This window comes from Coturnix japonica, chromosome 2 (genome assembly GCF_054131305.1).
Source record: "Coturnix japonica strain WE chromosome 2, WE-NBRP24, whole genome shotgun sequence".
Taxonomy (NCBI): domain Eukaryota; kingdom Metazoa; phylum Chordata; class Aves; order Galliformes; family Phasianidae; genus Coturnix; species Coturnix japonica.
In genome coordinates, this window is record NC_140664.1 from 116,733,814 (window position 1) to 116,748,611 (window position 14,798).

The 14,798-nt window shown below is 36.9% G+C and overlaps 1 protein-coding gene across 9 annotated transcripts in view; it reads right to left on the minus strand.

Moving 5' to 3' along the window:
- Positions 1–535: 535 nt before the first annotated feature.
- The window catches only part of GLCCI1 (glucocorticoid induced 1), a 50,409-nt gene continuing 36,146 nt past the window's right edge, over positions 536–14,798 (minus strand). For 7 of the 9 annotated variants that reach the window (XM_015853592.3, XM_085538570.1, XM_085538572.1 and 4 more), the window contains 3 exons: positions 10,467–10,677; positions 4,629–4,749; positions 536–3,536 (listed from right to left, as the gene is read on the minus strand). In XM_015853592.3, coding sequence (XP_015709078.2) covers positions 3,185–3,536; positions 4,629–4,749; positions 10,467–10,677 — 684 coding nt within the window. In that variant the 3' untranslated portion in view covers positions 536–3,184. The remainder of the gene's footprint in view (positions 3,537–4,628; positions 4,750–10,466; positions 10,678–14,798) is intronic. The other 2 variants (XM_085538574.1, XM_085538573.1) reach the window with 1 other exon arrangement.

Consider the following 14,798-nt stretch of genomic DNA (forward strand, 5'->3'; position numbering starts at 1 on the left):
CATGTATCTAAATATTATTCTTTCTTCCTCCCCCCCTCCCCCTCCCCATCTGGAAAGAATTATTTTGCAAGGCAAATGACAACCATTTGACTCATACAAAACAACACGAAACCAAGACTGTCAGTAGATTTATACCACATCCTTTAGGGTTTTCGTTTAGTTTCACTATGTGAAACTTCTCATGGCTTTCATAATACTCAACAGATAACTTGAAATTGGCCGTTCCACAAACACAGCAGTGGATTCTGAATTTCCAATAATGCTTAACTGATTTTTTTTCTATGCTCTGAAGAAATAAAGAGCTCATTACGCGTAACAATAAAATATGCTCTTTTTCACGTATTTGGCTATTTTTTTAGATATTTTTCCTCCCCAGAACAGTGTGCTATGCAAAAATCAGCGGGTAAGGTGATGTAGCACAGGAATCACAAAGAGATGTGGTTGACACAAGCCTAGATGTATATCTGGATCAATATGAATCTTTAATCTTATTCTCTGAGGTCACAGCTTCCCAAACAAACAAACAGACCACTGCTTTTGTGTGTCCTCACCACCTTTTTTTTTTTTAAACTATAATTTTTATTTAAATAAGACACAGGAACTTCTATACCGAAAAAAATACAAAACAAAAGCCACACATTTCCTTGTGTAAAGCAATATTGTGTGATAACTTGAATACTGTTCAGCACAGTGGCTAGAAATAACAGTACGACTATGTACAAAACTTTAAACAATATTTGACAAGTTTCTACAGCTGGATGTAGAATACAATAGAGATAAACAACTGCTGGGAAATTTACATGGCAAAGCATTTCGCTTTAACGCATTTGGTACAAAACCTTCAAATCTGCTGAGAACAAATGTGCAATTCAATTAATATTTAGTTTCTCATGGAAAAAAAAAAAAAAGAAGTACACAACGGTGTTGCAATTCTTGTACAGAGTTCACTGCTGATCTAAAAACAACTCATCGTATCCCCCGGTAATCCAACACCAACAACCAAGACTACGATTTCTTATCTGGACATAACCAGAGCATAAAAAGGTTATCATACTGCAATGTTCATCTAGAAGGAAAAATATCAAAAGGAACCAATACTTACATCATGAGTATTTTCTCCCCTTTATCTTCAATCTATAAAATATATAGTGTTTTCACCTAGGCCTGAGATTAGTAGGGTTAAAGATGGCTGTTGTGTTTGAAGCAGGTTTTTCACGTGAAAATGGTTAGAGGCGGACCTCTCTCCTCATGTTTTCTGCAGGGGAGCCAAAAAACAGTTACTGTTTTATAGGCTGCAAATTCCACCTTGTAAGGCAGTATTAACAAAACCTTGGTAATAAAAAGAAACCATGCTTTATCTCCAAAGAAAGCATGGATTTAGCGAGCAGTTATTGGCTATTCACTCTCACTCCCCTCCATTCTCATCTCCAAAAGTAGGAAAGAAATAAAAGAATAATGGAGCAACTTTAAATGCTCAGTAGCTGCAGGCTACTAATCTCTTCAATTCCTGGAAAAAGGTGAGCTTTATTCTCTTAGGAGCAGACAGCATAAATGTAATTCCACTGAGCTGAAAGCAATGGAGCAAGAACATCAAGTTTATTTTGCCTTTGGGGTCCTCTTTGTATCACAGGAAATTACCCCTGAAAGCAATGTTGTTCATGTTCCGGTACAACAGAAGAGCACCGCTAACCTGTTCTTGCCATGCGCTATTTCAAGAAAGCATCCAGCCTGCAAAACCAGGATTGTTGGGTTTTTTATTATTACAATTCATACTTAAGGAGGGGGGAGAACACACTTTTACACGTACAGCTTAAAGTAAGCAAAAGTTACGGGGGAAGCTTTGATTAAGGAACATGAACTTAAAAACTATTGTTTTCCCCATCCCTCTTAAAACACCCAACTTGCTACTTGCGGACTTCAATCCAAACACAATTAACTCACTACATAAATAAAATTCTGCTCATCTAACGCTGCTCGACAAAATCTGAAAACCTATTTCCAACCAGCAAATGAAAAGAGCATTTCCAAAAGAGAAACTAAACATTAATTTGACTTTTAGACAGTAACAGTAGCATTTCACATCCTTAACTGCCAACAGAAACATGAGAGGAAATCCCCGTCACCCCGCCGTGAAACCTGAAAGAATTTCTGTCCTCGAACAAAAACATTCTTGTCTTTCAAAATCCTCTCACACACAACATGGAATGTTTCTCATGTACAGCCTAGTACTGAACACTTTATTTGCAACAGTTTAACAGTCATTAACCGAGCAACACCTGAAACCTTTAAATGCCACATTTTACGTATATTGAAATGACAGTAAATGCAACAGTTGTTTTTGCTTGTAAGCACATGACAAAGTGATATACATCACAGATTTGCTGGTTCTCCTCACGTTCACCCACGTCCAGGGTCACCATTCACCTGGAGCTGAATGCACTTATTCCAAGAAAGTGGAATGTAATGAGGAAATATTAATGCATAAAACAAGGAAAGGCAAAAGAGTGATGTTCCCTCTTTAGCTTTGTAGCTGTAAAGTATTTAATATCCCAATATGATATACATTCCAAGTTACCTGAGTTTACACTTCGAGAGAAGTACCTGAAGCTAGGCCATAGGGTGGGCACTGTGCAACTGTTGTGGCCATTTTTGTTTTCTTTTTTTCTTTTTTTTTTTTCTTTTTTCTTCTTTTTTTTTAATATTTTTTTGCATTGTGTGTATTACAGAAGTTAGAAACATAAACACCTGGATCAATTGTAAACATAATCCTGAAGTACAGTATTTTCCATAGGACACAACACAGCAAGACATTTTCTATTCAGACAGGCAACTTTTTTTCTTTTTTTTTTTTTTTTTTAATATATATATAGAGAGAGAGCTTATTTATACTGTAGAATTTGAAACAGAACACAGGACACAGTACTAATCTGGTCAAACATACTATGAAATGCATAGTCTCCACTTAAAACGCTTAATGATATATGGATTCTGCAGGCATTACTGCTTTCTCACAGAAGATGCTGAATATGGATTCTGTCCCTGCCAAGAACAGCGTTGAGATATTTTTCAGAATGCTGCTAAGTACTCCACTTTGTTCTGAAAGGTCGCCACCTCATGCAGATGTATCTGAACCGTTACCTCCTCAATCCTTGCTTTGGGGCAGAGGCCTGCTCCACACCTTGGTCTAGATGAGCGCGTAGCTCTGAGGAGAGGAATGCTCTTCAGTCTGAATTTCTTGCAGGAGAGGCTGCTGCTGCTGCTGGGATGGTTGCTGTACCAAGACCTCTGTAGAGTCCATTGTGCTGGTGTCATCCGACAGAGATGAGAAAGAGACCCGAGACGAAAGCTGCTCAACAGTCAGGCTGCTCAAAGCTGTGCTTTGACCGGAGTTTGGAGAGTTCTTCAGTGTCAGGTCTGAAGCGGGAAGTAGGGGGCCCAGAAGTTTTACAGGACAGAAAGCTGATCCGGTTGGGATGAAATTAACCTTGTTTTTGTCAGGACATGAAAAGAGAGGGGTTGAGACAGGCTGACGAGACCTACAACAAGAAAAAAGATTATATACTCGTCCAACTGAGATGTTTGTATGTTGTGAACTTTGTGGTTCTACAGGTTGCTAAAATGTGAATGACAAGGAATGGGATTAACTGGACAGAGGGGCAAACATCTTCCATATTGGTAGTCAGCTAACTGATCCACAGCATTAAAAACAGTGCCATCACAAAAATGACATCGTTACTGGATAAACATGCACCTTTCCAGTGAGAAAAATCTGCAATACATATGCACATGAAAAAATGCCATGGTAATTTAGAACAACACAAAGTCTTCTTTAACAATAGCACTGCAGAAACAACACGTGTAGTCACATCAAATCTTTAAGGAACTCCATGAAATTGACCTCTCCTTTCCCATATTCTGTAATCTGCTCAGAGGCTTCCTCCACAACCCAGCATTGCTCCTTCACCATCCATTGGGCAATGAATGCCGTTAGAGCAAGAACCATCCCCCTCCTTCATTCTTTTCTTCCACAGGAGCTAAGCATGCAACTTTGACAGCACATGTTCTAATACTGCTGAGTCTATGGAAAAGGACACCATGTCTAAGAGTTTAATTTCTGATTTCCTGCTCAACAGCAAAACTATTGAGCGAAGTCTATGTCTTTAAGTATACAACCATCTAAAAACTCTTTATAATATATAGATTTCAAGTCATTTTATGTGTTTTAAACACAATTGTAACCATAGGGTATATGAATGCAACCTATGCTCAAAACTGATAAAAATTCTGGCAAGGAGAGTTTTTGTGTCAAACAAGGAACATTTACAAAAGTTAATACAAGCATATGAAAGTGAGGTTTATAAACGCTTAGGAAATTAAATGTACCTTATCTTTTCCGCTTGGATTTTTCTTGCCTTTTTATAAATACACAAAAAGAGTTCAAGCATAAAAGACTCCATTTCCTCTTCAAACCAACATGAACACTTCAACTTCTCTTCTGTACAAACTAAGGATAGTTTGCTCCTGAAAAACTCATCAGCTGGAATAGTTTATTCATCTGCAGTTGAATGGGCTCAGTAAACAGGTTTACTGCTTTGCAGATACCAGCTGATATAAAAGGCATTACTTACGACATTTCCTCAAAGACCTTCACTCGCTCACATCCCTCTGGGGGCTCTCGTTTGAACATGTAGCTGTTGTTTGGTTTGGGAGATGAGGCATACTTGGGCAACGGTGAGCTACTCCCACTGTCTGAAAATTTAAAGCAGTTATATTACTAGAGATTGAGAGTGTTGTTTTTTTTAATTAAGTTTGATTTCCAAACAAGATGCCTTTTTCACAGTTCAGCCGCTATGATGGTTTGCTTCTACCACAACGATTCCTTTATCACAGGCAATTTCGAACACCCTTGCATAGCACATTTCTTCCGAATAAAAGCTTCAGTGCAGCAGTAATCACATAACAACACATAACAGGAGGATATTTTTATCCAGAACACCGCAACTGGCATAAAGTGATCCTGGAATCAAATTGGCTCTTAATTATGTATTTCAAAAAATATAAATTAACACAGTAATATGCATTACACATGAGGAGAGTTACAAGTGGTAATGATAATGCCTTCTCACTGTACAAGCAGTTACTGAAAACCTGTGCATACAGCATCTATCTTACTTTAAAACAATTCTTGGCAGGAATGCTGACCGCATTAGTTTCACTATTAGCTCAGAATTTGCAAAGAAACAAAGCACATTTTTAATACAGGTACTGGTATGTAGTCATTATAATGTCCCACCTCATTTGCTTTACAGTTTAGTTCTCTTAATATGCAAAATTAAACCTCCACAACTCCACCCTCTCATCATCGCTAACTATAGAATCCAGCTATTCTTTATGACTGCAGACGCTTTTGTGTTTTGCAGATCATTACTAGGCACACTTGGAACTAAAGACACACACATCCAGAACACAGGACAGATTTCACAGCAGGCAGATTTCTGCACTTCCTGCCAAATCTCTGAGAGATAAGACTCAACTCTGGTGAAGTCACAAGAACAGAAGTTTGAAAAGTTAAGACTACGACAGGGTTCGCCTTAAGAAGAAAGTGGCGAACCACCTTTTCCTTCATCTTGACAACGTCAACACTGAATGCATTAAGAAAATAAAGTAGGTACAAAAATGGTTACTCACAGAAATTGACCCTTCTGCAGAGGATTCTACTTTCTCAAAGAGCCAACACAAGAGGCTCCTGTTCTATGTTTGGGCTTACAATTTAAAAAAAAAAAAAAAAAAAAAAGAAGAAACAAAAAGGCAAGCTTAAGGAGAATTCACCAACTTACAAGCAGAATCAGTGAAGAGAAATGATGGCTCCTACTTTCAAGTGTTTCCACCAGTTTGGGGTACCTTATTCTTTTTAACTCTGATACCTTTGTTTATTCTGCTGCTGTTCAAATGTGCCTTTTCAGCACCATTGGAAAACCAACCAAAGCTTCAGGCATTACAATCTAGATTCGCTGAAACATATAAGGCTTTCTTTAAGAATCTGCAAATGGTAACCACATAAACATTTGTATAAGCGTGACTCAAATACAGAGGCTAATCGTTAGAGGTTTTGAACCATCAGCGCTTCCTTTAAGAGACACAAATCAGCTCAAATGTCACATATCCGATTTTACTGTGAAAGGTACAAGAAAATGGTCAAAGTGGACCTCAGCAGTATAGCGATTATTCTGTTCCTTCCTGCTGCACGGTGAACACAACTTCTATTTACAGAATTTCTGGTGTTAACTGTATGAAGACAAGAGGTCTAGAGACAAGACAGATATTTGTTAAGCTGAGCACATGATGGTCTTCTGGAATCTTTCCACTGTTGGCCCTCATAGCTCATTCTGAGTACAGAAATCATTAACAGGACCCAGACAGTTTGTTTCCCCCTTCTAATACTTAAAATTGAAGATCCAAGTTGCTATTTAAAAACTCTGGGACATGAAATGAGCTACTGTTCATTCTAGCGAATACTGGAAAACTGTGGAAGTACATCCAAGGAAAGAATTAAACTGAATTCAAAGTTAAGTCAGCTCTTGGAAGATTCACAGTGTTGTCTAGCCAGTGCAGTTTTCAATACATTTTGGTTTGTTTAGTCCTGTTTGGCTGAGACTTTCTACATAGGACAGCTGTTAAAGATGCAAAATAAAAATAAGAAAAAGAAGTCATATAATTTAACCAATCTGTTTCTCCCTTTGCCTCCTGGAGCTTTTAAAGCTTACTAAATGGTTAGCTTTTCATCTCGACCAAACACACACCACACTAACATTTGAAAAACACACAAACTCACTGTTAGTTCTTCACTTTCAGTGTAAGAATGAAAGGGTACTGGTAATAAAGACCACCGGCTGCAGCGGTAAGAGCAAGTGTGCAGCTTAAGCCAGTCTCCAGTCATGCATCCTATCAGCAATACGCCGTAACATCGTTACTCATCTGCAGTGTCATTTAAGGGATGGTCTTGAACAGTGCTATTTATTTTTCCCTTGTTTATATGCATTCTCAGAGGCTGCAATGCATGATCTGGCATCTGCACCTTCCAGACTCCCACCGGTAGGGTGTGCTCTGGCATATTTTGACAAACTAATCACATTTCATTACCATTGGGATTGAAGATTAACAGCTGTAACCTTTAAAGCAAGCTTTGTTACCATAACCACACTGAAGAAAACAGGGAGCCTTATGACACGGAATTTCTGAACATAAATATTTCAAGCTGACATATTCTATAATCTAGAAAATGTTTAAGTTCGTAATTACACACTAAACAATAATATTTTAACAAAAGCATTTAACATCACTAACTTCAGCTTGCATATATTACAACAAAAACGGACAGACTGAAGACAGCCTGTAAAGGGCTATTTCTTTTCAGTGACATAACTTGGCCTGCGAGCCTTGGGATTTAGTTTGATACATTCAAAAGGATTTTCCAGCTCAATAACGCCTTTTTTAAGACTACCCAAAGACTTCTCATACAATTTTCATTTTAAAAACTATGAATCAGACGCCCAGAAGTTAGAAAATGAGATCCAGACCAAAAGATAGCATCTTCACAAACGCATTACTTGTTACAGCCTGCTAGCAGCAGCAGGAATATACAATCATACACAAAAGTACCTGAATAAAAATCCCTGAAAAACAGGTTACGCTGTTTTTACGTGGAAAAAAAATCATGGAATCCTTATACCTTAGGATGCCTTTGAATTTTACCTCTGTCACAGTTACTAAAGATGTTGGACATGACAGTCTCATGGAGAAGGATACCATAAAACAGACCTAATGAAACCAGTAGCTTTAATGGAGCAAGGCAGCCATGTAGCTTGCAGTGATGGTATTTCAAAACTAAATCACATAAAGCCAGGTGCCATGAAAACACAGTCTCTCTCACCCTTTTCTTTCTGCTCCAGTCCATACCATCCGGTATCACTACACCATTTGGAAATGTATTGTGACCCTTTCTGAAATTTATCTTTCACTTTCTTTTGAAAAATTCAATAGATTTAGCGGCTCCTTGCAGAAATGTCAACCAAAGTGCTGATGCAGTCCAAAGACCAGCTGTGAAGGCCTCAGGCCAAAGCACAGCTTTGCACAAGAAATAAAAGATGCTTTGGAAATGTAAAGCGGCGCTGTCTGTACAGAGTGCTGGCTCCTCTCAGTGCTCCTGTGTCTCAGTCAAACTGCTAACCTTCATTCCCCATCCAGAAACACACTCAGGAGCATTTATAAAGCTGATAATCATATTTTTATGGAAAATTGAGTTAATTTACTAGAGAGAAAAATCAAATTCCAGCTTGAGACAAGTAACAGGAAAAAAAATCTTAAGTTTAAAATGCCTAAATTCTGGTTATATGTAGAGTAGCATTTTTCAAAACTTAGCAGGTCTTGCAGCAAAGTTACATAAGTTACAGTCCAGCACAACAGAATCCTTTAAAATGAGCACACAAAAAACGTTGTTCTATAATGCAGTTAACATCAATAACAGATGTTAATAAAATGGCTCTCAAAGTCCCTTTCTTTCCTTACAATTTCTACCCGTATCACTTGCTTAGCTATAATTTAACTCTTCTAAAGCTGACATTCAAACCAACCAGCAATAACAATGATCTGAGAGTGAAAGGCACGCTTCCTAACAACCGATGCTACTTTTACAACCTCTGGACAAGTTATTTGCTCCTGGAAAACCGCTGTGCATTATTCTGGTTTCTTGCCCTTAAAGAACAAAGTGGTGATGAGGAATTCAGACTTTTATCTTTCATAAGGAGAGTATTACAAAACTTAAGCTACTTAAAAAATATAATTATGTTGGACTCCAGAAAGCTTCCTGTTCATCACCAACACCAATATACAAACACAGACTTTCGAAACAAACCTAAAGCTGGTCTTAAGATTGAAACAAAAAATACATATTTATCTACTCATTGTGAAGTTCAGCAACAGATTTTACTACAGTGAGCTGCTCCCAGATGGAGGATAAAGACCTCGAAATTCACTGAAAAGGTTAGGTGCAATATTTCAAGGTATCTTCACTTGCTAGTGCCAGTAAAAACCACTAAAAAACTCCAGTTACTGTGATAATCGAGTAACAGTTGCAAAAGGAATTATTCATTCCATTCTATCACTTTTTAATATATGTATGTTTTAAGAACAAATAGGACAAATTTATTTGTCAAGGCACTTCCCTATCTCCTAGAACTTTAGTGGATGTCTACATAGTGATGTCTACACATGCACATTGTAAGAAAGGAAAGTAGCAGAGAGGAAAATAATATCTATGGTTGGTTTTGGAACATGACCACCTATCATGCTACGGTAAGACTTCAGAGGTTAACTAACAGGCACCTTCAGTATAGGATCCAGGTGGCTGGATTTGCTTCCCACTATTTGCATTTAAATTTAATATGGGAAAGTAACACTTCAGAAATAAAGAAAAATACAATTTCTCCTGCCCTAATCTTATTCTCTTCAACTCGTCACTTAGAATTAAGATTACTTTAAGGATGATTAAACAGAAAATAATTACAGGAAATGCTTAAATCTCAACTCGTAACCTCAAAATAATGTTGCTTTTAGCTCATTAGTAAATCTATGCCAAATCAAAATCTTAGCTTTCATTTTGAATGTACTTCTGTTAGCTTGCACATCTCTCCCAAATGCACTTCTCCAAAATAAAGCTCGTATTTACACTGATAAAAAGCTCAAGTCTAGACAACCAGAAACCCAAGAATCATTTCTTTAATAAAAAGAATTGTCCAAAATCAATCTTTCTATGCTGGTGCCACATTTGTACACTATGTGTCTTGCCTGTAAATTAACTCTTAATTTCTGAAACACCAATTTACTCCCTCCATAAAACTGAACTACTTTTTACAAACTCAGACAAGAAGCTGAATATTGACATATAAACACACAAATTCACAGAATTTTTCTTTTGATAGGGAACATATGCAGACAGGTAATTATTCTCCATTAGATTTTTCCAAACTCAGATACAAATTCCTCACCAAACAGCTTCAAATGGGCTATATGACTTCAGAAGCAGAGTACTTATGAAACAGTCCAAAAACTCACTGTTTTGATCAGCAAGTAACTCACCCATGATGAATACACAGTCTATCACAAACCTTCTTGAAACCCTTTTGGAACAAACATGTTACAGTCTGAATTCTTTGCATTAGAATCTTCATGAATGGTTAAAACTGTTTGCTGTGCTCCTCTGACGTATTTATGGAAGATGTTTGTGAAGTTTCACAAACAAGAGGGAAAAAGATATGTAAACAAACAAAACCAATTTTAAGATAAATCCTCAATCCCTCCACAACAATCAAACAAAAACAAAAACTGATGTAATGAGTAAAATGAAGGTAACTGTAAAAGCAGGACATCACATGCCTCCCATAGGTAAATGCGGGCCATTCTACTCTCACCTTTATCACGGTCATAGAGTAAGTCTTCTGTTGAGCAAGGACTCCCATCCTGAGATTCAGGAGGGCAAAAGGGAGACACACATGGTGAATGGCTGCTGCAGCTGCTGCTGCGCTCCTGGACAGATGGAGTCTGAGTGTCAATGCTTCGTGTACTACTACTACGATAGTGAGCGGGTAACGGGGCTCTTCGACCATCAGGGATATCCAAAGGCTGCAAGAGAAACAAGCAATTCAGATTACTGAGAAAAGATCCAGCTCCCAAAGTAGTACTTGTAACTGAATTAAAGAAGTAAAGACTAAATAGCTCATTTTTGAAACAACTTTCGTGGAAGAAACCAATGCAATACAGTATGCACAACATACATTAATTATGCTCAATGTTGGGACAATGTGCAGATTTCCCAAGCCAACTATATGCTCTTATGCAATGGAGTTAAATTAATAGTGGATTGCACTTCGTTGGTAATCTACACATGCCAGTATTAATTTATTTATTTATTAGCATTTTTCTGATATTTTAGAAAGCAATCTCCTCCTCAAAGGAATTGATCTAATTATACTAAAGAGAATAATTTTCTGTGCCAGTCAGTTATTATAAAGCATAAAAAAGTACCCTGACAGAGGCCATATCTGAACAAAAGGAAAAGTAGTAAATGTCTAACATAATAGTATATTATTGCCCTAACAATGAACTGAATTACAATTACAAATGAAACCATCCAAGTTTGGCTAGTAGGTTGTAATTCTCCTGTACTTTCCAACCTTTGCTTCTGTAGCTGACCTCTGACCAATTCAGACCTAAAGGAAAACATTTATAGGCTTATGTAAGACCCACAAGCTTTGTCTTAAACTGAAGATAATAAAAACTGCCTTCTCACATCACTTTAGCTGGCACCATCCACAGTGATCTTGCACCCTATTCTGCAATATATGGCATAGACATGTTTCTAGCTTTGCTTCAGTAAGGACTGAATTCAAGCTACAGAGGAACAATTAAATATTTGATACAAAATTTCAGGTCTCCTTCCTCCTTCTTTCAAATGAAGAATTTTGTTTCGTTTTCCTCTTTTCCATATATACCAAAATTAGAGGAGCCAGTTCCAGAGCTTAACATTCAACACAACATGCTTTTGCTAATGGAGAGGATACAAAACAACGTTCTCTTCTCAGCAATAACCTATGTAGAAACCGACCAAATTATACAGAGAGGTAGAACTAGTAGAGTTGGAAAATCCTTTCCTTCTTAAAAGCCTTCCAGTTAAAACCATTTCACATTTCATTTCAAAGCCAAGTAACACACTATAAAAAGAACATTACAGCTGCTACATCAAATGCTCAAAAGTTTGGATAGAGCTGTTTCAACAGTTGAGTTCATGTTGCATATTAAGACAGGACCACGTGTTGCTATTCCCATTGCCCCCAACAGGCCATGACTCATCCAATGCACAAGATAGACCTGAAGCATTATATTGCTACATAGGCAGAAGTAGAAAATGAGCCTGAAGCTGTAGAAAGAAAATTAGTCTCATAATTAACATAACCCCCCAAAAAAACAACTGCAGAACAGCATTTTTATCTATTTCTGACACAAAGATTCTATGAAAGGCCAAAGTCATCTGATCCAACTCTTCTATTATATCTTTTCAAGAAGTCCAGTCTGTATAGGACTGATTTGCAAAAGGCTTCATCATTCAGAGATGGAGAAAGAAACTATTAGAGCTGCACTCTAAAGTACTAAAATACATGCAGTATCCTGAGTTACCTGAAGAAGCACACTATAAAAGCCCGATGGATTTGTGCTTCTCCATCCATAAGAGTAAATAATATCTTTCTTCTCACATAGGTGTGATAAAAATAAAACAACATTTCAGAGACGCTCTTGCTATATAGAAGGAAAAACAGATGTTTATACAGAAGTATATCCCAAATCACTTATTTCAGCCTCTGCTACATCAAAATTGAAGGTGTAGAAAGTCACCTGCATTTTTAAATATGCCTCTAGAAATAAATGCAAGTATAAAACGCTACATATTTATCACTCTTTACAAGCAAAATAACAGAAAATGCCTGAAAATACTTCAAATTACTGTGCTAATGTATTTCTTTCCCTTAATACTGAACCCAATTTTTTTGACAAGACCATAAGCCTTCATGAAAATATCAGTTTGAAATACTCAGTTTTTAAACATGGTCAACATGAAAAAAGACTTCAGAACTTACTTTCCATGAGTCATGTCTAAACTGTTTTAAAAACCAAAGTCCTCAGAATCTTAAAGCACAAGAAATAGGGTAACTATAATTGAGTACAGCTGCTACTAGTTGTCATAATTCTCAATGCATGGAAAATGGCTGGAAATTACAGAATTCTGTATACCGTGTTTTTTGCAGTCATGTACTAATTTTATTCCAAAGGCATTCCGACAAGACACCAAACAACCACTATGGGACAGTATGTTCTTGGACATAGTTATAAACTGCCCTCACACCTCCCTGCAAAAGTATGGAAACATTCTATTTGACAACAACATTCACTTCTTAATTAAAATTCAACAGATTTTTTTCAGTATCAATCTATTTGTGTGAAAAATTATAACTGCCCTACAGAGTAGCATCAGGAATTCCACTACGATATAATATACCAATAGGAACCTAACAAATAATCTGCTTTTCACACACCTTACATCTATTTGAGAGGAATCTTCTTCAGAATAAAGCATTCAATGCTTTTGATTTAGAATCTGTTCTCTAGACTGGAGCACAAAGGCATAGATAGGAAACTGCTTCTGCCTTCTAGCATAAATGCAGTCATTAACGCATTAGACAACACAGGATTGCAAAAATCCATCACAGATCCTGAGAGATTGATCCTTACAAGGAGCACTCAGAGGGAAAAAAAAAAGGAAAAAAAAACCACAAAACTTTTCAGATGAAAGAGATGAAGGAAGGTGGAGGTAAAGACCCTGAAAAACAATCAAAAACAATCATTACAGGACTCAATTTTCTGATAGGTACGTAAAAACATTCTACTACCTATTTCCAGAAGCAAAAGAAATTAAACAAGATACGAATCACCTTCACTTTCATAGTGTGATGGTTAAAATTGTTTCATTTCTAAGTACTCCAGTTCATTTGAAAGACAGATCAGGTAGTATTTTTCTATTTCTCCTTATTTGGGACTTATAAACACATATCCATCATTGTGGGGCATTTCTCATTGGTTTCACAACATGTTCTCTAACAGGGAGCTTCTTATTGTAGAGAGTTGGGCGTAAGTTCATCATCTTCTTGTTCAAAGTCTCCAACATTTGTGCTGCAGAAACGCAACAGGAGAAAGAATAAAGGCCAGACAACTTCACAGAAAGCTGATTCTCCCATAGAATTTATAGTGGGCACAGAGACAACTACAATTTCCTGGAAAGCCGGTCACCAAATTATAAATAAGGAAGGAAAATATCCAGAATCTTTGAATAAAGGGATTTGAAGACAAAATGACATTTTTTTTAGCAAACCTGAGCACAAAGATGCTATTAAAAAGGGACTCCAGAACTAAATGCCAACTTATCCCCTGTTTTTATGAAATGAGAATGCCTTCATCTAGCTGAGCAAGAGAGATGATCTGAAAAAATATACACACATGGTCAAAGCAAAAAGGAAGAAATGCTTGAAATGCTTTGACCACATATCACTAAACTTCATAGTCAATTATATTATTAAAAGAGAGATCTAATGACATTACTGTATCATCCATTATCTTTACGAAGCACATAAAAATAACCAGGCTAATCTCTCCACAATTACCCTCCTATGAAGTAAAATTCCTATTATCAAAATACCATGTTTGGGGGGAAAAAAAAGTAAAGGAAGTTTCCAAAGAATTCATTTAGCAAAGTCAGCAAAAGACAGAAAATATATTCCAAATCAATTTATACATGTTTAAGAAGTAGGGCAGCTAAAATCCAAGTCAGCAAAAGGGAAAACAAAGTGTGTAGTACCCTACCCTCCAAATCAAAAAGGTATAAAAATAAGTGAAATCAATTTGTGTCTGAAGACTAAGGGAGAAAGCGTGAACACGAGAGGAAAGTTCCACTAGTTTCCAATTTCAACTGGCAGCTAAATTTAAAAGGTAATTCAAACATCCATAAAACCAGAACTACTTTAACCATAAGGTTACTTCTGTCCCATTCACCGTCTATGTCAAGGTGACAAACCTAGAAACCGTTTGTTCAAAAATTCACAGGTTTATACTGAAGACATGAAATAGTGACAAGGAAAAAAAAAAAAGAACAGGTCAAGAAAACTAAACAGTAATTTTTAAGAGCTGACCAAACTAAA